General features: G+C 36.7%; 1 protein-coding gene across 3 annotated transcripts in view; it reads right to left on the bottom strand.

Annotated features, from left to right (window-relative positions):
- The window catches only part of SYT9 (synaptotagmin 9), a 220,289-nt gene that overhangs the window by 52,777 nt on the left and 140,191 nt on the right, over positions 1 to 27,321 (bottom strand). For all 3 annotated transcript variants that reach the window (XR_004033610.1, XM_003254882.3, XM_030829060.1), the window contains exon 4: positions 926 to 1,046. Coding sequence is in view for 2 of the 3 variants with exons in the window: in XM_003254882.3 (XP_003254930.3) it covers positions 926 to 1,046 (121 nt within the window). In the remaining variant the exon portion in view is untranslated. The remainder of the gene's footprint in view (positions 1 to 925; positions 1,047 to 27,321) is intronic.

Here is a 27,321-nt window from a genome sequence, read left to right as displayed (position 1 = left end):
GTGTACTGGGTGTTTTGTGACCACATTTGGGAAACACCTGCAGAGGTTGCTTGTGAATTTGTACAGTTAGCAATGCATATAGAGGCATTTTTTTTTTCTTGTTAGGGTTCAGAATTTAATGCTTGGTTTACTGGAAAAACTAAAATTCATAGTTAACTTTAATAAGGAAATAGGATTGTTCTCAGTCTTCAATGGGCCTGGGATGATGATATTTGAGGAAAGACCCAATTAGATAAGCTTTATCAATGTGTGTAAATGGTAGGTCCAATTCACAATTATGGTGAGGGAGACCCAAGAGAGTACAATTGTCCCTTGTTATCCACAAGGAATTGGTTTCAGGACTCTTCACAGATAGGAAAATCCAAGGATGCTCAAGTCCCTTATATAAAACGGCATCATATTTGCATATAACCTATGCACATTCTCCCATATACTTTAAATCATCTCTAGATTGCTTACAATACCTAATCCACTGTGTAAATAGTTGTTATACTGTATTGTTTAAAAAAACTGTATTATTTTTATTGTTGTATTATTTTTTTTCCTGAGTATTTTGAATCCATCGTTGGTTGAATCTACAGATGTGGAACTGGTGGATACAGAAGGCTAAATGTAATAATAACAATAATTAACAATATGTAGCAATTAATATATGCTAGCACTGTTCTCATGGCTTTATATTTATTAATGCAGTTTTACAACAGCCCAGTAAGCCAGACACTATAATTACTCTCATCTTACCGATGGGAATCCAAAGCTCAGAGAGGTAAAATGACTTGCCCAAGGTCACACAGGTGTTAGGGCTAGGACTAAGCCTAGGCAGTCTGGTTCCAGAGTCAATGTGCTTCATTACCATACTAAAACTTCATAAGGTACTTACTACAGTAGAAGTGCATGAGGAAGTCTGAATTGGAAAATGCCCCACCTGATGCTCCTGTTATGTCCATTGCCTTTAAATTCCTTGCTTTTATAATGGTAATGGTCAGCCTGCCAGCCGTTGGAAGATAGCACAGGGAAAACATCAGCTCTCCCAGATCCACGTTGTCCTGTTGAGAAAGCACAAACTAAAATATTAGAAAGTGTCTCCAGCCTGGCGTGCAAGAGGCTCAGCTTCAAGCCGCACTGAAAGGGAACACACTGCCCCTTTTGCTCAGCTTGTGAATCCCTGGTATGTCTTCCGTTCATGTCAGTCACAGGGGGAATAATAAATCCCTGCACTTTGGGAGCACCTCCCCCTAAGGAGGCGTAGTCTATCTTTGGCTGGCAAAGCTGTAAGCCTGTTCAGGCCTCTGCCACCATATATCCAGTCACCGGCAGCCCTGTACAGACTCATGTATCCAGGTAGCCCCGAACACATCCTCCAGCGCAGAAGTCTCACAGCCTTAACAATCCTCCACAGACTCCCCCATGTGGCTCCACTCATATCACTACTACAATGCACACAGAGCCTCCAGGTCAAAGCTACACAAAGAGGTGCCCTGCAGTACTGTGGTGCCCCACTCACGGCCCAGGGGAGCTCTGCACACAGCCCTATGCAGCATCATGAAGCCTCTCAACAGGTTTCCATACCACTCCACACACTCTCCTACATAGCCCCCTCAAACTTGCCACCATATTCGTGTATACTCCTGATACCCCCGACCTCCCACATGCGATCCCCATGCCACAGAGCACTGCACACACCCTGGCTGCACACAGTCTGTGCAGACCAGCACACAGCTCCACTGGACCCTGGAAACTTACAGCCTGTCGCATCGCTCCAAATAAGGACACTGCGTGAGCCTGAGAGTGGCAACCAGCAAGCCTACACATTCAGAGCCCCGGACACACCCAAGTACTTGCCTAGTCCTGCACAGCCCCCATGCAGGGAGAGAACAGAGACCCAGACTCCCAGGTGGCCCTGCTGCCTGCCTCTCACAATTCCACTTTGCAGCAGCTCTTTCCTTTTGTTGGCGTGCCTCTAAAGACCCCCATTTCCCTCCACTGGGGAAGATATCTCAGGCAGTGTGCAGCCATTCAAATAGGTCAGAAGACACAATTCTCTTTCTCCTTTGTAGCTCAGGGAGAGTATAACCAGAAAGGAGGGAAAAAAAGCCATGTCATCTCGTTTCAATTTCTGAGAGACACCTGAGGTTATTGAGCTGAGGTGCCTGTGTCTAATTAATACAGTTTCCTACTGACAATGCTCTGGGGATTCAGGTTCTTGCCCTCAATGTCCACAGCTTTCCCTCCCCTTCTCAGTTCTCCAAGGATGCTTCTATTTTTAGAAGCACAGATTCAGCTCTGGAAGGTCACCTCGCCCAACCTCCCTTTCTTGATTGCTTCCACAGGAGGATGAGGAAAAGGGATCTATTTGGTCACTAAGCAGACGGGTTACTCTGTGCCTTCTTGCATCGTGCATTGCTCGCCCAGTGTAAATAAATGACCTCTCCTTGCAAGCTAGGCTCTCCTGGTTCCTGGAGCCCTGATCTCAAGAGACGCAGGTGAATGGGCCTTCCTCTTTTGGGAGATATGGGGGCTTGGGGACTAGAATTCTACAGGACTGGAGGTTTTACACACAGCAAACTCTGCTTGCTCTGCGGTGCCGGGTTCCCTATTGCAGGAGCAGTGTCTGCCCTTACTGAAGAGGGAAGGATTGACCCAGCCTCCTGCTGGTGGCAGAAAGGAAAGAGAGACCACAGCTGTCCCCACACATCACCCTTTTGTTTCCTGACTCCCTGGCCCACTTTGCTATTCAACTTCTGTTCTTCCTTTAAAAGGCTTTTCACAGCACCTAGCTCTCTCCTCTCCCCTCATTCTTCTCAGAAAATCTTGGTTTGGCAAAGTAAATATAGAATTAACCAAAACTATGCCTATGAAGCTTCATAATCAATTCTTTCAACATACATTTCCTGAGGCCCCACACTGTGCACACACTTTGTAAGGTTCAGGATGTGAAAATGCATGCCGTCTAATCTCTGCCCTCAAGGCTGCGGCACATAATTAAATGTGATGTGTCAGATTACTTCCATGCTAGGTATGTCGGTTTGTTTGTTTTCCTCTGACATAAGCCCATTCAAAAATATTTATACAATGTGGCTATTTGTTCATAAGTTAAAAGAGAAAAAAAATCAAACCTCAGACTTGATGGTATATTCAGAATGTAAATCAGGCAAAAGTCCACATTTGTACTTTACAAAATAGCAAATTAGCTGGGTGCAGTGGCACATGCCTACAATCCTAGCTACTCTGGAGGCTAAGGCAGGAGGATCACTTGGGCCCAGGAGTACAAGGACAGCTTAGGCAATCTAGCAAGATGCTGTCTCTTTAAAAAAAAAAAAAAAAAAAAAAAAGGAACAAACAACAGGCAGCTATGTGCCTCTACCATGGATAAGAACCAAAATAGCAAGTAGATATTCACACTTTGAATAGATCATCTAAGAGAGAACACTGGAATTCCACAAAAAAGTGACAGGAAGCACCAAAAGTAACAAAGGAAAAGGAAGCAATGTAGCCTGCTCGGGGGGTTTGGCTGGGAGCTGGGAGAAGCTCCCTAACACAGGGAAAGAGTAAGTGAGAGACCTCTCAGGGTCCACATTCCCACCACATACTATCCTACTCACAGGAGAGCCCCTCAATCCTCACAGGCCTCGAGACTAACACAGAGAGCTGCCTAGAAAATGCACAGTGGTATTGCTTCAGAGAGGGAGCTCGTGCTGTGACCCACAGGCCCGTAAGCCCTGAGCAGCACAGTGACATTCTGAAAGCTGAGCCCCTAAAGGACTATGTCTTGCCCTGGTTTTGATGCTACTGATGCTACCACCAGGCCAGGGAGGAGATGAGGCCTGATACTTTCATGTACCCTAAGGATAAATCCCACTGTTACTAGTGCTACCAGCTGCTGGGGGACTGAGGCATGAGCAAATCACATGCTGCACAATTACCTACCTATGCTGCTCCCAATGAGAGTGTCTGTGCCCTCCCCAGTGGCAGCCCTGAACTGAAGCCACCACTGACCTCATCTGAGCATTCTGCTGACTGCCTGGGGACCACCCTGTTCCTACCTATCATAGCCATGCCTGAACATATTACCAGGGGACCTGAGGACAAGTCTCAATTCTGCCAACCTGGTCCTGTCTCCTCAGTACTTGAGCATGCCATCCAGGGGCTTGGAAATCACCCAGCCTAGTCCACCACTGTTGGTACATATGCACTCTTCCCAGGGTCTGGGGTGCAGGCAACTCAACCCCCTGATGCCACCACAATTGGCACCCACTTGCAAGCACCATAAGACTGGCCCATTCAACCCATTACAGCTCAGACCAACTTGGATTTCAGTGAGTGGCCCAATCGCTGCTATTGCCATTGCCCACATCAAGCCTGCTGACCAAGGGCAAGAGAACCAGTCCGCATGCCAGGCCCACTGATGCCACTACTAGCATTTCAGCAAGCCACCTGGAAGCCCAATAATTGGCCCACTTGGACCCACTAATACCAGAGCCAGCATACATCACTCTGGGGCTCAAAGACAGGCATCTTCAGACCACTGCTACACCACTGGGGTCAGAAAACTGGCCTACCTAATAACCTAGTTCCCAGAAAACTTTACCACAGCCTCCACTAATAACCACACCCTAAGCTATCAAGGAAATCACAGATACCACTGACACTATTTATAGCCAAGGAGATCATACAGAGACTATGCTATTGCTTGCATCCAAAATCAAAGCCAAAATGCCCTACTCAACCAACATCATAGATAATCTTCAGAGAAGAGTACTCTCTACAAAAGCAAATTTAAAAAAGTTGGAAGAAGTGATTGTTACATCAGATGTGCAGATATTAACATAAGGACACAGGAAACATGAAAAAGCAAGGAAATATGACACCTTCAAAGGAACACAATAATTCTACAGCAACAGATACCAATAAAAAAATCAATGAAATCATGGGTAAATAATTGAAATTACTGATTTCAAAGAAGCTCAGCAAGCAAGATAATTTTGAAAAACAATACAGAAAATTGGAAAAGAATTCATCAAAGAGATACACATTTTTTAAAAGAACCAAACAGAAATTCTAGAACTGAAGAATTCATTGAATAAAATACAAAATACAGTCAAACTTCCAACAATAGATTAAACAGAAGAAAGAATCTCAGAACTTAAAATCTTTTGAAATAATCCAGTCAGACAAAAATAAATAAAAAGAATAAAAAAGAATGAGAAAGGCTTTTTGACATATGGGACAACATAAAGTGACCCAGTATTCCAATTATCAGTGTCCCCAAGGGCAAAGAGAGAATGAAAGGGTTAGAAAATCTATTTAATGAAATAATAGATGAAAACTTCCCCAATCTAGAAAAAGACTTATATAGGAGGCTCAGAGAACCCCACAGAAATACAAAGCAAGAAGGTCTTCTCCACAGCATATTACAGTCAAACTATTTAAAGTCAAAGATAAAGAGGGGATTCCAACAACAGCAAGACAAAAGTGTCTAGTCACCTATAAAGGAAACACCATCAGGCTAACAAAGTATTTCTCAGCAGAAACAATACAGGGCAAGAGAGACATATTCAAAGTGCTGAAAGAAAATAAAAAAGCCGCTTAAGTATACTATCTAGCAAAATTATCCTTCACAAAAAAAGTCCTTCCTAGAGAAGAAAATGCTGACGGAATTTATCACCACTAGACTGGTCCTAGAAGAAATGTCCACAGAAGTCTTAAACCTGGAATAAAAAAGATAACATTTACTATCATGAAAACACATCAAAGTATAAAACTCACTGGTAAATTAAACACACAAATGAGGAAGAGAAAGAATTCAAATGCTACAGCTACAGAAAATCACCAAACCCAAATGACAAACAATTAGAAAAAAAGAGAGGAACAAAGAACATACAAAACAACCAGAAAACAATTAAGAACATGACAGGAACAAAGCCTTGCATATTAAAAGCAATCTTGAGGCCAGGCGTGGTGGCTTACACCTGCAATTCCAGCACTTTGGGAGGCCAAGGCAGGTGAATCACCTGAGGTCAGGAGTTCGAGACCAGCCTGGCCAACATGGTGAAACCCCGTCTTTCCTAAAAATACAAACATTAGCCAGGTGTGGTGCCGGGTGCCTGTAATCCCAGCTACTTGGGAGGCTGAGGCAGGAGAATTGCTTGAACCTGGGAGGCAGAGGTTGCAGTGAGCTGAGACTGTGCCATTGCATTCCAGCCTGGGTGACAAGAGTAAAACTCTGTCTCAAAAAGAAAAAAAAAAGAGATATTGAATGGAAATAGATTAAATTATCTGCTTAAAATATATAGACCGGCTGAATAAAAAAGAAAACATTATCCAACTATATGCTGCCTACAAGAAATACACTTTACCTGTCAAGATACATATATACCCAAAGTAAAGGGATGGAAAAAAATTCCACTCAAACAGAAACCCCAAGTGAGCAGAAGTAGTTATAACAGATCAAACAGACTTTAGGTCAAAAACAGTAAAAATGACAAAGACAAAGAAGGTCATTATATAATGATAAAGGGATCAATCCAGCAAGAGGATACAACAATTCTGAATACTTATGCATCCAACCCTGGAGTGCCCAGATTCATAAAGCAAATATAACTACAGCTAAAGACAGAGATAGACTCCCATAAAATAATATTGGGGAAATTCAACACCTCATTCTCAGCATTAGTCAAATCATCTAGACAGAAAATCAATGACAACAAAAAACTGGATTTAAACTACACTTTAGACCAAGTGGAACTAACACACACTTACAGAACATTTTATTCAACAACTGTAAAATATACATTCTTCTAAGCACATGAAACATTCTCCAGGATACAGCGTATGTTAGGTCACAAAACAATTATCAACACATTTTAAAAAATCAAAATCATATCAAGTATCTTCAGATTACAATGGAATAAAACAATAAATCAATACTAGGAGGAACTCTGGGACCTACAGATACATGGAAATTAAAAAAACATGCTCCTGAATGACCACTGGGTCAATGAAGAAATTAAGATGAAAAGCAAAACATTTCTTGAAACAAATGTAAATAAGACATGTGCCAAAACCAATGGGATAGAGCGAAAGCAGTGTTAAGAGGAAGTTTGACGTAGGCAATAAATGCCTACATTAAAAAAGTAGAAAGATTTCAAACAACCCAATGATGCATCTCAAGGAACCACAAAAGCAAGAATAAACCAAAGTCAAAATTAGAAGAAAAGAAATAATAAAGAGCTGAACTAAATGAGATAGACTAAAAAATACACAGAATAAATGAAATGAAAAGTTTATTCTTCAAAAAAAAGGATAAACAAAATTGATAAACCACTAGCTAGACTAACCAAGACAGAAGACAAAACAATAAATGAAAAGGGAGATATTACAACTGATACAACAGGAATACAAAGATCATCACACACAATTATGAATAACTGTACACTAACAAACCAGAAAACCTAGGGGAAATGGATAAATTTCTGGAAATATACAAGCTACCAAGATTGAATAAGGAAAAAATAGAAAACCTAAACAGACCAATAATGAGTAGCAAGATTGAATCAGTAATACAAAGTCTCCCAACAAAGAAAACCCAACTACTGGAAGGATTAACAGCTGAAATTTACCAAACATATAAAGCAGAACTAATACAAATCCTCCTAAAACTATTTCAAAAAATGAAAGTGGAAAGAATTCTCCTCAAGTCATTATATGAGACCAACATTATCCCAGTGACAAAACCTGACAAGGACACAACAAAAAAGAAAACTACATAAATCCTCAACAAACTACTAGCAAGTCAAATCCAACACACATCAAAAAGATAATATAACATGACCAAATGGGATTTATACCAAGGATGCACGGATGGTTCAACATATGCAAATCAATAAATGTGATACACCACATAAACAAAATCAAGGACAAAAATCATATGATCATCTCAATAGATGCAGAAAAAGCATCTGATAAAATACACCATCCCTTCATGATAAAAACTCTCAATAAACCCAGTTTAGAAGGAACATGCCTCAAAATAATAAAGGTCATCTATGACAAACTCACAGATAACATCATACTGAATGTTAGTATGAACACTACTACTGAAAAGATGAAAGCCTTTCCTTTCAGATCTGTAACTCAACACGAATGCCCACTTTCACCAATCCTATTCAACATAGTACTGGAAGTCTTAGCCAGAGCAATCATGCAAGACAAAGAAATAAAAGGCATCATTCAGAACAAGGATCTCTAAGGAAAACAAATTTAAAAAATGAAATAATAAAATAAAAGGCATCCAAATTGGAAAAGAGGAAGTCAACCGTTTCTTTGCTGATGATATGATCTTACAGAAAAACCTAGACTCCACCAAAAAACTCTTAGATTTGATAAATTTAGTAAAGTTTCAGAATGCAAATCAACATACAAAAATCAGAAGCATTTCTATATACAGATAATGAACTAGCCAAGAAAGAAATCAAGAAGGTAATCCAATTTACAATAGCTACAAAAAATACCTAAGAACAAATTTAACTAAGGCGTTGAAAGATCTCTATAAGAAAAACTACAAAACACTAATTAAGAAATTGAAGAGGACAAAACAAATGGAAAGACATCCCATGCTCATGGATCAGAAGAATTAATAATGTTAAAATGACCATACTACTGGCCGGGCATGGTGGCTCACACCTGTAATCCCAGCACTTTGGGAGGCCAAGGCGAGTGGATCACCTGAGGTCAGGAGTTCGAGACCAGCCTGACCAACATAGAGAAACCCCATCTCTACTAAAAATACAAAATTAGCCAGGCATGGTGGCGCATGCTTGTAATCCCAGCTACTCAGGAGACTGAGGCAGGAGAATTGCTTGAACCCGGGAAGTGGAGGTTGCAGCGAGCAGAGATTATGCTGTCGCACTCCAGCCTGGGCAACAGAGCGAAACTCCGTCTCAAACAAGCAAACAAAAAAACAAAATCATACTACCTAAAGCAACTACAGACTTAATGCAATCTCTATCAAAAAACCAATGTATTTTTTCACAGAATTAATAAAACAATCCTACAATGTGTATAACACCAAAAGAGAGCCTGAATAGCCAAAGCAATTCTGAACAAAAATGACAATGCTGGAGGCATCACACTACCTTACTTCAAAATGTACCAAAAGGCTACAGTAACCCAAACAGCATAGTATTGGTATAAAAACAGCCATATAGACAAATGGAACAGGATAGGGAGTACAGAAATGAATCCATGTATTTGCAGCCAACTGATTTTTGATGAAGGCACCAAGGAGAAAGAATACATTCTTCAATAAATGGTGCTGGGAAAATTGGAGATCCACATACAGAAAAATGAAACTGGATACCTATGGCTTCCCATGTACAAAAATAAACAAAAGATAAATTATAGACTTAAACATAAGACCTGAGACTGTAAAACTACTAAAAAAATGGAGAAAACATTTCAAGACATCATTCTGGGCAAATATTTCGTAGCTAAGGCCTGCCTGAAGAGCAGACAATAAAACAAAAAATAAACAAATGGGATTATATTAAATTTATTAAATTTAAAAGCTCATGAACAGCAAAGGAAACAATCAACAGACTGAGGAGACAATGTGTTGAATGAGAAAATACTTGCAAACTAGTCATCCTATGAGGGACTAATATGCAGGATATAAAAGGAATTCAAACAACTCAAAAATTTCAAAAAACCCAAATGATATAATTCAAAGTGGGCAAAAGACATGAATAGATATTTATTAAGAAAAGAGATACATACAAATGGCCAACAGATTTATGAAAAAATGCTCAGCATCACTAGTAATTAGGGAAATGCAAATTAAAACCACATTGAGATACCATCTTATCCCAGTTAGAATGACTATTATTAAAAAGACAAAAAATAACATGCTAGCAACAATATGGAGAAAAGGGAATTCTTATATACTACTGGTGTGAATGTAAATTAGTACAACCACTATGGAAAACAATATGGAGACTTCTCCAAAAACTAAAAATAGAACTAGCATATGATCCAGCAATACCACTACCAGGTATTTAACCAAAGGAAAAGAAATCCGTGTATCAGAGGGATACCTGCACTTGCATGTTTACTTCAGGGGTATTCTTAACAGCAAGGATATGGAATCAATCTAAGTGTCCATCGACGGACAAATTAATAAAGAAAATGTGGTATATATATATATGCAATTGAACATTATTCAGCCATAAAAAAGAATGAAATTGTGTCATTCACAGCAACATGAATGGAAATGGAGGTCATTATGTTAAGTGAAATAAGTCAGGCACAGAAAGACAGATACATGTTCTCACTCATATATGGGAGCTAAACAAGTTAATCTCATGGAGATAGAGACTAGAATAGCAGATACCAGAGGGTAAGAAGGGTATGTGGGTGGCAGGTGGGATATAGGGAAGTTGGTTAGTAAATATAAACATACAGTTTGATAGAAGAATAGGCTCCAATATTCGATAGCAGAGTAGGGTGACTATAGTAGCAACAATATATTTTATATCGCAAAGTAGCTAGAAGAGAGGACTTGAAATGTTGCCAACACATAGGAATGATAAATACTCAAGGTAATGGATCCTCCAAAAACTCTGACTTGATGAATACACATTCTATGCATGTAATAAATATTCATATGTACCCCATATATATCTATAATATTTTGTATCAAAAAACGGAATGTAAGCTCTGTAAGAACAGAAACTTTCTCTGTCTTGTTGCATCCCAGCTGCCTAGAACAGCCCCTAGTTCAACAATAAAAGATGCTCAATAAATATTAGTTGACTCTTCTAATGAAAACAAGCAAATTTTTTTAAAAAGTTCTCAAGGAGAAAATGCTTGATTTTATTTTCAAGTGCTTGTAAAATAAATCCTTTAACATTTTCTAAACTATAAAATTAAAATGACAAAATTCCAATATAGAAATTTTCAAGTAAAATAGTAAAATATCCCATTTTCTCATACATATACTAGCCTATGTCATTCATTTCCTAAGAGCAACAGAGTGAATAATCATCCAGATTTTTAAATTTTCACTCATTCATCCATCCATTAATTTATTCATCCATTCACCTATTCTTTTAGCATTTGTTGTGGTTGTGGTATTTGAGCATTGTCTTTTTCCAGAGGCTGGGAGCTAAATCTTCAGTGGTAAACAACAGACACTATGTTTCGAGGAGATATGGGCTTCCTGGGATATGGAGCAAGAGTTCATTGCCATCTGATGTTAATTCTGCTTCCTCCCTATTAGCTGATGCTGATTTGAGGTCAAGAAGCCGCAGATCTTGATGTTTGTAAACATTCCCTTAAATCAGTGGTTCTCAACCAGGAGTAATTTTGCTCCCCAATAAGTCATTTGACACTATCTGGAGGAATTTTTGCTTGTCACAACTGTGGAGGAGGGTGTGTTACTGATATCCAGTGGGTAGAGCTCAGGGATGCTGCAAAACATCCTATGATGCATAGGGAAGCCACTCAATACAAAAAATTATCTAGTCCAAAAGGTCAATAGCGCTAAGGTTGAAGAACTCTAATTTACACAGAAATGCTTAGATTCTTACTAAAAGTTTTCTGGAATGATAATAAAAGTCAAATATAGAGGGGTGGCAGAGTATTTGGCTTTTTTTTTTTTTTTTAAAGCTTGACAGGTATCAGATGTGAAGAAGTGTTACTGACAGCTGGGTACCCTGGAAAGCACAAGGGGAAGAAAAACACCATACAAAGAAAGCTTCATTTACCCCTGCTTTGTGTGGCTAAGTTTGGTATTGTTAGAAAGATATATTGGGAATTTATAGCAAGCTGATGTTAATTCTCTATCTGTTGATCCATAAACTCTTTCTGTGATCTGTATGGTTGTAGTGGCCTTTGATCACTGCAGTTTTTGTCTAATCCGTGCACTTTTGCATTCCTTTTCTTAGGTTGTTTGGTGAACTCCTTCCCACCTTCATGAATGTCTGAAAGGGCTGCTGCAGGAATTCAGGTTGACCAAAGCATCATGCCCTGTCCACTGTTGTTTGTTTAGGGATGTGCACGTAATCCAAACAGGACCACTTACAGTCCTCTCCGGGGTTGAAAAATCGATATTGAGATGCATAAATGTTTATTTTATTAACCCAAATAGCCCCAGCTAGAATTGTTGAAACTGTTGTAAGGTTCTTATACTATACATAGTATAAATGGCATAATATCACTTCAAGTTAGCCAGTATAAGTTAAAGATATATACTCTAAACCTGAAAGAATTGGCTAAAATAAAACAAGGAGTTATAGCTAATAAACCAAAAAAGGAGATGAAATCAACGATTAAAAATATTCAGTTAATCCAAAAAAGGCAGAGAAAGGAAAAGAGAAAAAGATTAGAGAGACAAATTTTGATAGAAATAGAAATCAGATGGTAAGGTAGTAAATTTAAACTAAACTACAATAATGACATTAAATGTGAATGGTCTGAACCTCTAAATAAAGGCAACAATTGCCTGATTAAATAAATGGCAAGACCCAATTATATGCTACCTTCAAGAAATCTACCTTAAATGTACAGATATAAATAGATAAAAAGTAAAAGAATTAACTAATAAAAATAACTAACACTAATAAAAATAAATGCCATACTAACACTAATAAAAATATATCCGGAGTGGCTAAATTAATATCAGACAAATTATATGTCAAAGCAATAAATATTACCAGGGACAAATAGAACTATTACATTATGATAAAGGCCTCAACTCTTTAAAAATGTATAAAAATTCTAAATGTTTATGCACCTCACAGCACACTCTCAAAATACATGAAGCAAAAACTAATAGAACTGTGAGGATAAATATACAGACACATCCCTAATTATAGTCAGAGATTTGAATACCTAAATAACACTATCAGCTCACTTGGCCTAACTAATGGCATTTTATAAAGAGCCGTTTACCAAACAGTAATAGAATATACATTCTTCTTTTAGGTGCACCAAGAACACTATACAGGACAGACTATATTTGAATCATAAAACAGGTTTCATTTAAATTGAGAATTTCAATCATACAAAGTATATTTTCTTACCACAATGGACATAAATTAGAAATAAATAATGAAAAGGTATCTAAAAAATATCAATGTATTTGGAAACTAACACACATCTCTCAATCTCTCTCTCTCTCTATTTATTCTGAGACAAGGTCTTGCTTTGTTGCCCAGACTGGAGTGCAGTAGCACAATCACAGCTCACTGTAGCCTCAATATCCTAGGCTCAAGAGATCCTCCCACCTTAACCTTATGAGTAGCTGTGACTACAGGCACATGTCACCATGCCAGGATATATTTTTAAATTTTTTTGTAGAGATGGAGTCTTGCTATATTCTCCAGGCTGGTCTTGAACTCCTGAGCTCAATACCTCAGCCTCCCAAAGTGCTGGGATTACAGGCATGAGCCACTGTGCCTGGCCTCAACACATTTCTAAATAATCCATAGGTCAAAGAAGAAATCCAAAGGAAAACTAGAAAGTATTTTGACCTGAATTAAAATGAAAACACACATATTAAAATTTGTGGAATGCAGCCAAAGCAGTATTTACAGGGAAATTTACAGCACTAAATATCTATTTGACAAGGACAAAAATTTCATGTCAATAACCTCAGCTTCTGTTCTAAAGATCCAGAAAAATAAGAGCAAATTAAAGTAAGCAGAAGAAAGGAAATAATTAAGATTAGATAAGATAAAGATGTGTAATTTCAAATACTAAAATAGCCACTAAAAAGCTAATCAGTATATATAGTAAGCCATTATTACAGATAAAATGGAATAATAAAAGTGCTCAATCCAAGAGAAAAATAAGAACAAAAGTATAGATGAAACAATTAGAATTAGAAAAGGCAGATTTAAACATTGACAATTAAGTATACACATTCAATGTGTATACTTAATAACTTCAGTTGAAAGAATAGAAATGGTCAGATTGGATAACAAAGCATGACTCAACTATATGCTGCCTACAAAAAACCTACTTATCAAGACAAAAATAGATTTTTAAAGGTTAAAAAACAAATTAGGCCATGTAAACACTAGTCAAAAGAAAGCTGAAGTGACTGTATTAATCTCAAAGAAGATTCCAGACTAAGTAACATTTCCATGGAGGAAACAGACATTTCATCGATAAAGGGTCCTCAAATCATCAAACAGACATAACAATTATAAATGTGTATGCATCTAATAACAGACTTTCAAAATACATTAAACAAATCTGATATAATCAAGAGTAGAAATAGTCAAATCCACAAGTAGAGTTAGAGATTTAAACACTGCTCTATTAGTAGTAATTGGCTGAACATACAAGAAGAGAAGAAGTAAGAATATAAAAGACATGAACAATGTTATCAATCAACATGACCTAACTGATATTCACTCCACCCATCAATACTCAATCCTACAACAGCAAAATGCACATTCTTTTCAAGTGTATACTGAACATTCACCAAGATAAACCATATTCTTGGCCCTTAAACTCAAGAAGACTAACATTATAATGAAGTGTATTTTTTTGTCAAGAATGAAATGAAATTAAAATTTACTCATAGACATCTGGAAAATCTCCAGATATTTAGAAATTAAATAATATCTTTCCAAATTATCCACAAATTAAAGAAAAATAACAGGGTATTAAAATTATTTTAGAATGAACTGGAAATAAAAACACAAATATCAAAATCTGTAGGACACAAAGCAGTGCTTATGAGGAAATCTATAGCAGTAAATGCTTATGTTAAAAAAAAAGTATCATTTCAAAATAATGATTTAAGTTTCAACTTAAGGAACATGAAAAACAAGAGAAAATGAAACAAAAAGGAGATATAAGGAAAGAAATAATAAATAAAGGGCAAAACCAATAAAACATAAAACATAAAAGAACTAGAGAAAAATCAATAAAAACAACATCCTAGTGACACTGGATCAGAAAAGAAAATGAGAAAATATTAATTATCAACATAAAAATGGAAGTCTGTAAATTTGTATAGATACCACAGACATTAAAATAAGGAAATTTTATGAATAATTTTATGACAAGAAATTTGACACTTTATATAAAATAAACAAATTACTTAAAAGATAAAAACAATCACACCACACTAAAGAAAAAATAGATAGCTTGAGTAGTCTTATATCTACTAAAGAAATCAAAGTCATTGCTAAAAACCTTCCAATAAAGAATACTCCAGATCATTAAGGAAAAAATACCAGTTCTACACAGCTTTTCCGGAAAACAAAAGAGGTGAGAACACTTCCCAACTAATTACAGGTTGAATATTCCTTATCCAAAGTGCTTGGAACCAGAAGTGCTTCAGATTTCAGGTATTTTTGGATTTTGAAATATTTGCATATATATATTTGCATTATATATAATATATATGTATAATATGTGTATATATAATATATACGTATTATATATATATAAAATATAATATAATGAAATGTCTTGGGGACAGGATAATGCCTAAGCCTGAAATTCATTTATATTTCAGATATATCTTACACACATAGACTGAAGGTAATTTTACAAAAAAAAGTTTTTTAGTAATTTTGTGTGTAAAACAAAGTTTGTGTACATTGAACCATCAGAAAGCAAAGATGTCATTATCTCGGATATTCCTGTGGAAAATCTGTGATTGTTTGGCATCACCATCATTCTTGACTCTAAATTTACGTTACTGATAATCACTTTCTCATATTTATTCACAAATAAATAATAGTAAAATAATGACATACCATTAATACAGTGAAAAAATAATGTATTCAGAGTATTCAGGGTAACCAAATAGCACACTAGCATCACCAGCATACCAGTATCAGCTGTTAAACAACAGCAACAACAGATAGCAGCAGGCTTTCAGTCTCCACCTACATCAGTATACATACTACATATTATACATATGTTTTGATTAAAAGGTTACTGTACACTGTTTTTTATTTAGGTGAGAAGGAACATCAGAAGCCATTGAGGGACCAGGAAGTGGCTTCTCTTGGGATGAGGAGGCATTCTGCTAGAATGGCTTTTAAAAATATTTTCTCCAGAGTCATCTGCTTTGACACTGATTTTTGTCTTAGAAGTCTCTCTTTGATTTTATAAACTGACATAATTTCTAGTTGTCTTTTTTCTTTTTGAGACGGAGTCTCGCTCTGTCGCCCAGGCTGGAGTGCAGTGGCGCAATCTCGGCTCACTGCAAGCTCCGCCTCCCGGGTTCACGCCATTCTCCTGCCTCAGCCTCTCCGAGTAGCTGGGGCTACAGGCGCCCGCCACCACGCCCGGCTAATTTTTTGTATTTTTAGTAGAGACGGGGTTTCACCGTGGTCTCGATCTCCTGACCTCGTGATCCGCCCGCCTTGGCCTCCCAAAGTGCTGGGATTACAAGCGTGAGTCACCGCGCCCAGCTCTAGTTGTCTTATAAATGCATGCTGCTCTAGTGAGTGCTTCAATAAACCTATCACACATTTTCATCATGTCATCTATGGGCACTTTTTCTGAAGTATTACCAATATTATCTTCAATGTCATTATTATTACAATCACCTTGTTTCAGAACTGTTTGGCTATTTCACCATTGTTTGGTTAATGAAGGAACAACTGGAGTCTAATTACTGATTTTAGAAACTTCTTAATATCTACTTCTTCCAGCTTACTGATAGACTCTGAAGGTATATTTTTTGCATATGTAAGAAGGTCAGGCATTTTCTTCCCTCACTTGACATATGGAATACTTCAAAGTGATCACTTTGTTCATCATGATGAGTGGACATAGTTACAGGACAGAAGTTGTGTCAGGCCTGTATAACTGTGTATTTAGTTGCTGTGTTCCAAGCACTGGCAACAGCATATAAGGCATCATTCATGCTAAACTTCTTTTGAAAACACACCACATCCATGCCTCTGCTCACTGCTGCTAGCATGCTGTTCAAGAAAGTGTTTTTATATTTACTCTTCACTGATCTAAGCATACCCTGACCACATGGCTGAACTCAGTAAGTCACATTTGGGGGAAGTACATGGCATAAACATTATTTTTGATGAAAATTTCAGCTGGAGGATGAGCAGAACAGCTGTCAAGAAATAACAAAATCTTGCAGTCATTATCCAGTCCAGCTTCCCTGCCGTGGGCAAAAGCTACTGGTATAAAATGTTTGTGAAATCAATCAGAAAATGATGTCCCTGATGATCCATGCATTTTTTGTTAGCATAATAATGGACTGGTAAGAAAATCACTCCTTGAAAACAGTGAGGATGCAAGCTTTTGCCTGTGACAGTAAGTTTACATTTATGTGTGTCTTATGCATTAGCACATCCCAATGCAACAATTCTGTACTTGGCATCCTTTGTTCCTATAGAGGATGTCTCATCAGCTGTAGTCAGTGTCTTTCTGGGGCAATAACAACAAAACAGTGAAGTGTTAACAACTTTATGGACTTCCGGTGTCAGATTTTCATCAGTGAAAACTTTGGCAAACTTGTCAATAAATTTCTCTGCTGCTTCACGGTCAGCATATGCTTTATTACCAAAAATCTTTTAAAATTTAGTGCTATGTCTTTTATTAAGTTTCTGCAAGTAGCCTAATAAATATTCATAATTCCTCTCAATTTTCATTGAATCATGATAGATCTTTGCTTGTTTAATAATCAGCATACCATTAAGTGGCATGTGTTCACTGTAACGCTGATGGATGCACTCTTTCAATACGTGATCGGGATCTCCATTTTTAGTTTGGTGCAGTGTTTTTCAATTTTTTAAATTAACTTTTGTTCATCATTTTCAGCATAGAACTTCAGCAGTTTATCCTCCTGTTTCTTCAGGTCATATATGGTGTTCATTCCAACACCATACTCTTCTGTAAGGCATTTCATACTTATATGATCATCCAGTTTCTCCAAATAACTTGAATTTCTGTGCAACAGACAAACATAAATGCTTCCTCTTTTTCTTATCACTGTTACCATAGGGGTGTCTGCAGGCCTTTTTGACATTTTCAACAATATTTTTATACCACATTGCAGAGAATAAGCAAAAAAACCACAATGAGTAAAACATATGTCTTGGCCCTATATGGAGCATCATGGGAGAACCTGCTGTTGGTGTGTCTAGCCTGCACACATGCCATTGTATTGTCCTTTGTGGAAATAATTGCATGAATGTCCATGGAGAAGACACATCACAGCTAAACAGGGCTGGGGGGTCCTTTTATCCTTGGGAAGGCTGAAAATTGTGTGCTGTATATTTTGACTACAAGCTGTCACATGAGGTCAGGTGTGGAATTTTCCATTTGTTGGCACTCAACATGTTTTCAATTTTGAAGCCTTGCAGACTTCATAGTTTTGGAATAGGGATGCTTAACCTGTACACGAGAATAGTAATATACTATACTAAAACCGGACAAAACACTGTAAGAAAACTGTAATCGAGACCATCCTGGCTAACATGGTGAAACCCCGTCTCTACTAAAAATACAAAAAAATTAGCTGGGCGTGGTGGCGGGCACCTCTAGTCCCAGCTACCTGGGAGGCTGAGGCAGGAGAATGGCGTGAACCTGGGAGGTGGAGTTTGCAGTGAGCCGAGATCGCGCCACTGCACTCCAGCCTGGGTGACAGAGTGAGAGTCTCTCTCAAAAAAACAAAACAAGGACAACAAAAAGAAAACTGTAGATCAGTATCCTCATGGACACAGATATAATTAACCTTAGTAACATTTTAGCAAACTATACTCATATAAATGTTAAAAAGGACATGTATCCTGAAAAAGTAAGATTTATTCTGGGAATGTAAGGTTGGCTTAACATTTGAACATCATAATCAAGGTAAATCACCAAATCATAGACTAAAAAAAACATGAATAGAGGCAAAATGATCATTTGATAAAAGTCAGTGTTTATTCAGGATAGAAGCTCCAGCAAACTGGGAATAGAAGGAGACTTCCATTAGGATGGGGATCTATAAAAAGCTACTGCTAACATTACACTCATGATGAAAGACTGAACAATTTCTCCCTAGACTCAAGGAGCATTGGGAGGACGTCTGCTCTCATCTTTTCTGTTCAATATTGTACTGGAAGTTTCAGTCAATGAAAGAAGATAGAAATAAAAGACATATACATTAAAAAGAAGCAAAATCATCTTAACTTCCAATGCAATGCTTACTTAAGCAGAAAATCCTTAGAAATATAAAATAAATAATGCTACTAAAACAAATAAGTTTAGCAAGGTCAACAAAGCCAGTACAAAAGCAATATGATTTTTTATATACTAGCAATGAAATAATTGAGGAGTAAAATTTAACAATGCATTTACATGTATAGTTAGGGGTGCATTTAGCAAATTATGTGCAAGACCTATATGCTGAAAACTGCAAACATTGACGAGAGAAATTAGATAAGATATAAATACATGAAGAGATTCCATGTTCATGGATTGGGATACTCAACGTAGCTAAGATATCGATTCATTCCCATTGATCTATAAATTTAGTGCAATTCCAATCAAAATCCCAATATATATTTCATAGATGTTGAAATACTGATTCTAAAATTAATATGAAAATGCAAAGAACCTAGAACATTCAAACTCATTTTGAAAAAGCAAAAAATGGGAGGATAACACTACTGGATTATGAGATTTAGAATAAAACTACATTAATCAAAATAGTGAGATATTGGCAAAAGGACAGACATAGCACTCAATGGAACAAAATGAAGAGGCTACACCTAAACCCTCATTTATATGGTCAACAGACCCTCATTAAATGTTCATGATTTTTCTAGAAGGGTGCTACATAATTTAATAAAGGATACTCTTTTTAACAAATGGTGCTGAATAATTGGATATCTATTTGCAAACAAACAAACAAAGAACCATGACGTTTTGTTCACTTTATATGAAGGATTTTAATGGAAATGGACAATAGATCTAAATGTAAAAAGTAAAACTATGACTCTCCTACAAGAAAACAGGAGAAAATGTCCACGATTTGGATTAGACAACAAATCCTTAGATGGACACAAAAAGCCCAAAGCCAAATACAAAAAAATGGATAAACTGTACTTCATTAAAGTAAAAACTTTTGCTCTTCAAAACATATTGTGGAAAAGGGCAAGGGCAGGCCACATTCTGAATGACAAAATATAAAGCCAATAAAAGACTGTATGTATAAATATATAGAAGTCATACATTTCAGACAAACAATCTGACAAAATATGGGCAAAAGATCTAAATCTACTTACTTTATCAAAATTAAATGGAACCATAGTGAGATATTGCTACACAACCACTAGTCTAATTATTTAGTCTAACTAAAATGAAAGACTGATGATATGAATTGTTGTGTAGGATGTGGAGGAACTGACCATCTCATAAGCTGCTGTTTGAAAGGCAAATGTTACACTTTGGAAAAACAGTTTGGCAGTTTCCCTTACAATTACACATTCTCTTGACAAATGACCCAGTAATCCCACACTTAGTTATTTACCCAAGTGAAATAACATCATGGAGTCATGCAAAGACTTGTATGTCATTGTTCTGACCCAAACTGAAAAGAAGCCTAGATGTCTATCAACTGGGGAATGAATAAACAAAGTGTGGTATATTCATACAATGGAATACTAACCAGCAACCCGATGAAACAAGCTACTGATACGAGAAACAACATGTATAAATCTCAAAAGCATTATGTTGAATGAAAGAAGCCAGACACAAAAGGCAATGTACTATATAATACTCTTTACATCAAATTCTAGGAAAAGCAAAAATACAGCAAGATAAAGTGATTGGCAGATGCAGGAGACCATGAGTAGGGGGAAGAGATTGATTGCAGAGGGTACAATCTTTGAAGATAGGAATATCCTATGTTATGATCATGATAATGTTTACACGATTAAAAGTATGGGACAAAACTTATATGCTTAAAATTGGTTAATTTTATTATATGTAAACTAAATATTAATAAAGGGACTAAAATAATTCTGAGGACAAGCAATCACTAAGGGAATTTGTTACCACTAGACTAGCCTTATAAGAGATGCTTAAGAAAGTTCCAAACATAGAAATGAAAGAACAAAATCTGTTACCACAAAAACACACGTAAGGACATAAGCCAAAGACTCTATAAAGCAACGATGCAATCAGACTACAAAGAAACCAGCTAACAACATCATAACAGAAACAAAACCTCACATATCAATATTAACCATGAATGTAAATGGTCTAAACACTCCACTTAAATGACATAGAGTGACAGGATGAATAAAAAAAAAGACCCACTTTTTGCTGTCTTCAAGAGACCCATCTTACATGCAATGACACTTATAGGCTCGAAGTAAATGGATGGAGAAAAATCTATTATGCAAACAGAAAGCAAAAAAGAACAGGGGTAGCTATTCTTCCATCAAGTAAAACAGACATTAAACCAACAACAGTAAAAACAGACAAAGAAAGTCATTACATAACGATAAAGGGTTCAATTCAACAAGAAGACTTAACTATCCTGAATCTAAATTTATCCCACATTAGGATTCATAAACAAGTACTTATAGACCCAGGAAAAGACTTAGACGGTCACACAATAATAGTGGGAAACTTCAACATCCCACCAAGAAGCATTAGACAGATTCTCTTTGTAGAAAACTAACAAACAAATTATAGATTTAGACACTTGACTGATTGGACCTAATAGACATTTTAAGAATACTCCCCTTAACAATCATAGAACGTACATTCTTCTCATCTGCACACAGAACATAATCTGAAATTGACCACATGTTTGGCCATAAGGCAAGTCTCAATAAATCTCAAAAAACTGAATCATACTAAGCATTTTCTCAGACCACAGTGGAATAAAATGGGGAAAATAGTGGGAGGTGGGTGAGGGATAAAAGACTACAAATAGGGTTCAGTGTATACTGCTCAGGTGGTGGGTACACCAAAATCTCACAAATCACCACTAAAGAACCTACTGATGTAACCAAATACCACCTGTTCCTCCAAAACCTATGGAAATAAAAATTAAAAAAAAAAAAAAGAAATGCCCAGAAGAACTCTCAAAACCACACATTTTACATGTAAATTAAACAACTTGCTCCTGAATGTCTTTTGGGTAAACATTGAAATTAGGGCAGAAATTTGAAAATTCTCTGAAACAAATGAAAACGGAGAAACAACATACCCAAATCTCTGAGAGCAAAAGCAGTGTTAAGAGTAAAGTTTACAGGGATATACACCTACGTCAAGAAGATAGAAAAATCTCAAATTAATAATCTGACTTGTACCCAAAGGAATTACAAAAACAAGAACAAACTAATCCCAGAGCTGGCAGAAGAAAAGAAATGGCTAAAATCATAGCAGAACTAAAAACATTTGAGACCTCCAAAAAACATACAGATGATCAATGAAATGAAAAGTTTGTTCTCTGAAAGGATAAACAAGATTAATCAACTACTAGCTAGATTAACAAAGAAAAATAGGGATCTAAATAAGCACAATTAAGTCAGTGTGGCGATTCCTCAGGGATCTAGAACTAGAAATACCATTTGACCCAGCAATCCCATTACTGGGTATATACCCAAAGGATTACAAAACATGCTGCTATAAAGACACATGCACATGTATGTTTATCGCGGCACTATTCAAAATAGCAAAGACTTGGAACCAAGACAAATATCCAACAATGATAGACTGGATCAAGAAAATGTGGCACATCTACACCATGGAATACTATGCAGCCATAAAAATGATGAGTTAATGTCCTTTGTAGGGACATGGATGAAGCTGGAAACCATCATTCTCAGCGAACTATCGCAAGGACAAAAAACCAAACACTGCATGTTCTCACTCATAGGTGGGAATTGAACAATAAGAATACATGAACACAGGAAGGGGAACATCACACACCGGGGCCTGTTGTGGGGTAGGGGGAGGAGGGAGGGATAGCATTAGGAGATATACCGAATGTTAAATGATGAGTTAATGGGTGCAGCACACCAACATGGCACATGTATACATATGTAACAAACCTGCACATTGTGCACATGAACCCTAAAACTTAAAGTATATTTAAAAAAAGAAAAAGAAATGACAATAGTGACATTACAACCAATCCCACAGAAATACAAAAGATCATCAGAGATTATTATGAACAACTCTATGCACACAAAGTAGAAAATCTAGAGGAAATGGATAAATTCCTGGAAACACACAACCTCCCAAGATTGAACCAGGAAGAAATTGAAAACCTGAACAAATCAGCAATGAGCTCAGAAATTGAATCAGTAATTAAAAAAACCTATCAGTGAAAAAAAGCTCTGGACAAGATGGATTCACAGCTGAATTATATCAGGCATACAAAGAAGAGCTGGTAGCAGTCCTTCAGAAACTATTCCAAAAATTGAGAAGGAGGCTCATTCTACAAAACCAATATCATCCCAATACCAAAATCTGGCAAAGACACAACAACAAAAAAGAAAATTACAGGTCAATATCCCTAATGAACATAGAACAAAAATCCCCAACAAAATACCAGCAAACTTAATTCAGCAGCACATCAAAATGTTAATTCACTATGATCAAGTAGGCTTTACTACACAGAATAAGGTTGGTTCAACATATGCAAATGAATAAATGTGATTGGCCATAGAAGCAGAATTATTTAAAAAAAGATCATCTCAATAGACACAGAGAAAGCTTTAGATAAAATTCAACATTACTTCATGATAAAAAAAAAACCTCAAGAAACTAGGAATTGAAGGAACATACCTCAAAATAAAAAGAGCCATCTATGACAAATCCACAGCCAACATAATACTGAATGAACAAAAGCTGGAAGCATTCCCCTTGAGAACTGGAACAATATAAGGATGCCTAGTCTCACCACTTCTATTCAGCATAATACTGGAAGTTCTAGCCACAGTGATCAGACAAGAGAAATAAATAAAAGACATCTAAATAGGAAAAGAGGAAGTCAAATTATCTCTCTTTACTGACAATGTGATTCTATACCTAGAAAACCGTTAAGTCTCCACCAAAGTCTCCTAGACCTGATAAACAACCTCAGTAAAGTTTCAGGATGAAAAATCAACGTACAAAAGTTAGTAGCATTTCTACACAACAATAATGTTCAAGTGGAGCATGGAATCAATAATGTAATTCCATTTGTAATACACACACAAAAATAAAATACCTAGGGATACATCTAATGAAGGAAATGAAAAATCTTTGCAAGAAGTACAAAAAACTACTGAAAGAAATCATAGGCAGTACAAATGAAAAAATATTCCAAGCTCATGGATTGGAGGAATCACCATTGTTAAAATGTCCATATGGCCCAAAGCAATCTATAGATTCAATGCTCTTCTTATCAAACTAGCAATGTCATTTTTCACAGAATTAGAAAAAGCTATTCTAAAATTCATATGAAACAAAAAATAAAAAAACAGCCCGAATAGCAAAAGCAATCCTAAGCAAAGAGCAAAACCAGAGGCATCACTTTACTCTAAACTGTACTACAAAGCTACAGTAACCCAAAGAATATGGTGCTGGTAGAACAACAGACACACAGACCATTGCAACAGATTAGAGAACCAGGAAATAAAGCCACACAGCTACAACCAACTGATCTACAATACTGACAAAAATAAGCAATGGCAAAAAGATTCCTTATTGAATAAATGCTGCCAGAATAAATTTATAACCATATGCAGAAGAAAAAAAGTGGACCCCTATCTATCATAGTATACAAAAATTAACTCAAAATATATTAAAGATCTAATGTAAGGCCTCAAACTATAAAAATCTTAGAAGAAAACATAGGAAATACCATTGTGGATATTAGCCTAAGCAAATAATGTATGACTAAGTCCTCAAAAGCAATTGCAACAAAAGCAAAAATTGACAAGTAGAACCAAATTAAAATAAACAGCTTCTGTACAGCAAAAGAAACTATCAGTAAATAAACAACATACAGAATGAGAGAAAATATTCACAAATTATGCATCTAAACTAAGGACTAATATACAGAATCTATAAGGAAATTAAGCAAATCAACAAGAAAGAAAAACCTCATTGGAAAGTGGACAAAGGACATGAACAGACATTATTATTATTATTTTTTGAGACAGAGTCTCACTCTGTCACCCAGGCTGGAGTTCAATAGCATAATCACAGCTCACTGCAGCCTCGACCTCCTGGGCTCAAGTGATCCTCCCACCTCAGGCTCCCAAGTAGCTGGGACTACAGGCGTATGCCACCAGGCCTGGCTAGTTTTTTGTTTTGTTTTTTTTTTTTTTAGAGATGGGGTTTTACCATGTTGTCCATGCTGGTCTCAAACTCCTGGGCTCAAGTCACTTGACTACCTTGGCCTTCCAAAGTGCTGGGATTACAGGCATGCACCACCGTGCCTGGCCTATGAACAGATACTTCTCAACATAAGACATACAAGCATTCAATAAACATATGAAAAAATGCTCAATGAAAACCACAATGCAAATGAAAACCACAATGAGATACTCTCTCACACTAATCAGAATTACTTTTATTAAAAAGTCAAAAAATAACAGATGTTGGTAAGGCTGCAGAGAAAAGGGAATGCTTATACACTGTTGGTTGCAATCTAAATTAGTTCAGCCAGTGTAGAAAGCAGTTTGATGATTTCAAAAAGAACTAAAAACAGAACTACCATTTGACCTGGCAATCCCATTTATGGATATATACCCAAAGGAAAATACATCAATTCTACCAAAAAGAGAGGTACACTTGTATGTTCACTGCAACACTTCACAATAATAAAGACATGGAATCAACCTAGGTGCCCTTCAATGGTAGACAGGATAAAGAAAATATGGTACATATACATCATGGAATAGAACAAAATCATGTCCTTACAGAAACACAAATGCCATTGGAGGTCATTATTCTAACTGAATTAATGCAGAAACAGAAAACCAATATTATGTATTCTCACTTATAAGTGGTAGCTAAATTTTGGGTGCACATGGACATACACATGGGGACAAGAGATACTAGGGACTCCAAACGGAGGGAAGAAGGGAGGGGTGCAAGGGCTGAAAAGCTTCCTATTGGATACTATGTGCACTATCTCCATGAGAGGACCAACAGAAGCCCAAACCTCAGCATCAGACAACATACGTTTGTAACCAACCTGCACATATACCCCCGATATCCAAACTAAAAATGGAAATTAAAAAATGTTTGAGAAGATAGATTTTTGCAAAGGACTATATCTTTTGTCTTATAGCTTTATTGCCTTGAGTTCAGAGAATATGCCCTGATGGTTTCAACCACTTTTAAATTCCATTCTATTCTATTATTTGTGCTCAAATGCACTTGGAAACAATGTATGCTTTATTCATAAGGGACAAATTTCTATATGTCAATTTTAATGAAGCTTGTTAATTTTATATCCAAATCTTCCTCTAGAATTTATTATGCTTCTGTATTTTACATATGGTTTCTTACTATTCCATTATGTTTCGCAGCCAAATTATTAATAAACATTTAAACCATGTTTAAAATGTTCTCATTTCTGTAACTGCTACCGTTTCTTAAAACCATCATCTATCCTTCCAAAATGAAAACCATGACACGTGATTCATTTTGCTTGAGTACGTCATCAAGGGCTTCTAAAAAATTCCAGTGGGTTTCACAGGTAGGTAAAATAATATTTATACACCATGGAATACTATGCAGCCACAAAAAAGGATGAGTTTATGTCCTTTTCAGGGACATGGATGAAGCTAGAAACCACCACCATTGCAAGGACAGAAAACCAAATACTGCATGTTCTCACTCATAAGTGGGAGCTGAACAATGAGAACACATGGACACAGGGTGGGGAACATCACACAGTGGGGCCTGTTGGGAGGTGGGGGGCTGGGAGAGGGATAGCAGTAGGAGAAATACCTAATGTAAATGACGAGTTGATGGGTGCAGCAAACCCACATGGCACGTGTATACCTGTGTAACAAACCTGCACATTGTGCACATGTACCCTAGAACTTAAAGTATAATAAAAAATAATATTTATTGTGCTCTAATTCTTAACAGAAAGTTGGCTGGGCATAGAGTTTAGGTTAAAATTATTTTATTTTAGAATCATTTTACATCACAAAGTCTTCTTGTATTTCATGTTTCAGTTGAAATGTTTGACGCCATTCTTATGTAGGTTTTTTTTCCTCTCAAGCAGGTTTTAAGATTGTCTTTTCATACTTTTACTTTGTACTTATGCCTTCTGAAATTTCTCCAAAAGTTATTTGGATATCTTGTTTTCAC

This window comes from Nomascus leucogenys, chromosome 15, assembly GCF_006542625.1.
Source record: "Nomascus leucogenys isolate Asia chromosome 15, Asia_NLE_v1, whole genome shotgun sequence".
Taxonomy (NCBI): Eukaryota; Metazoa; Chordata; class Mammalia; order Primates; family Hylobatidae; genus Nomascus; species Nomascus leucogenys.
The sequence above is the reverse complement of the archived record's forward strand: the minus strand, read 5'-3'. Positions and strand labels throughout refer to the sequence as shown.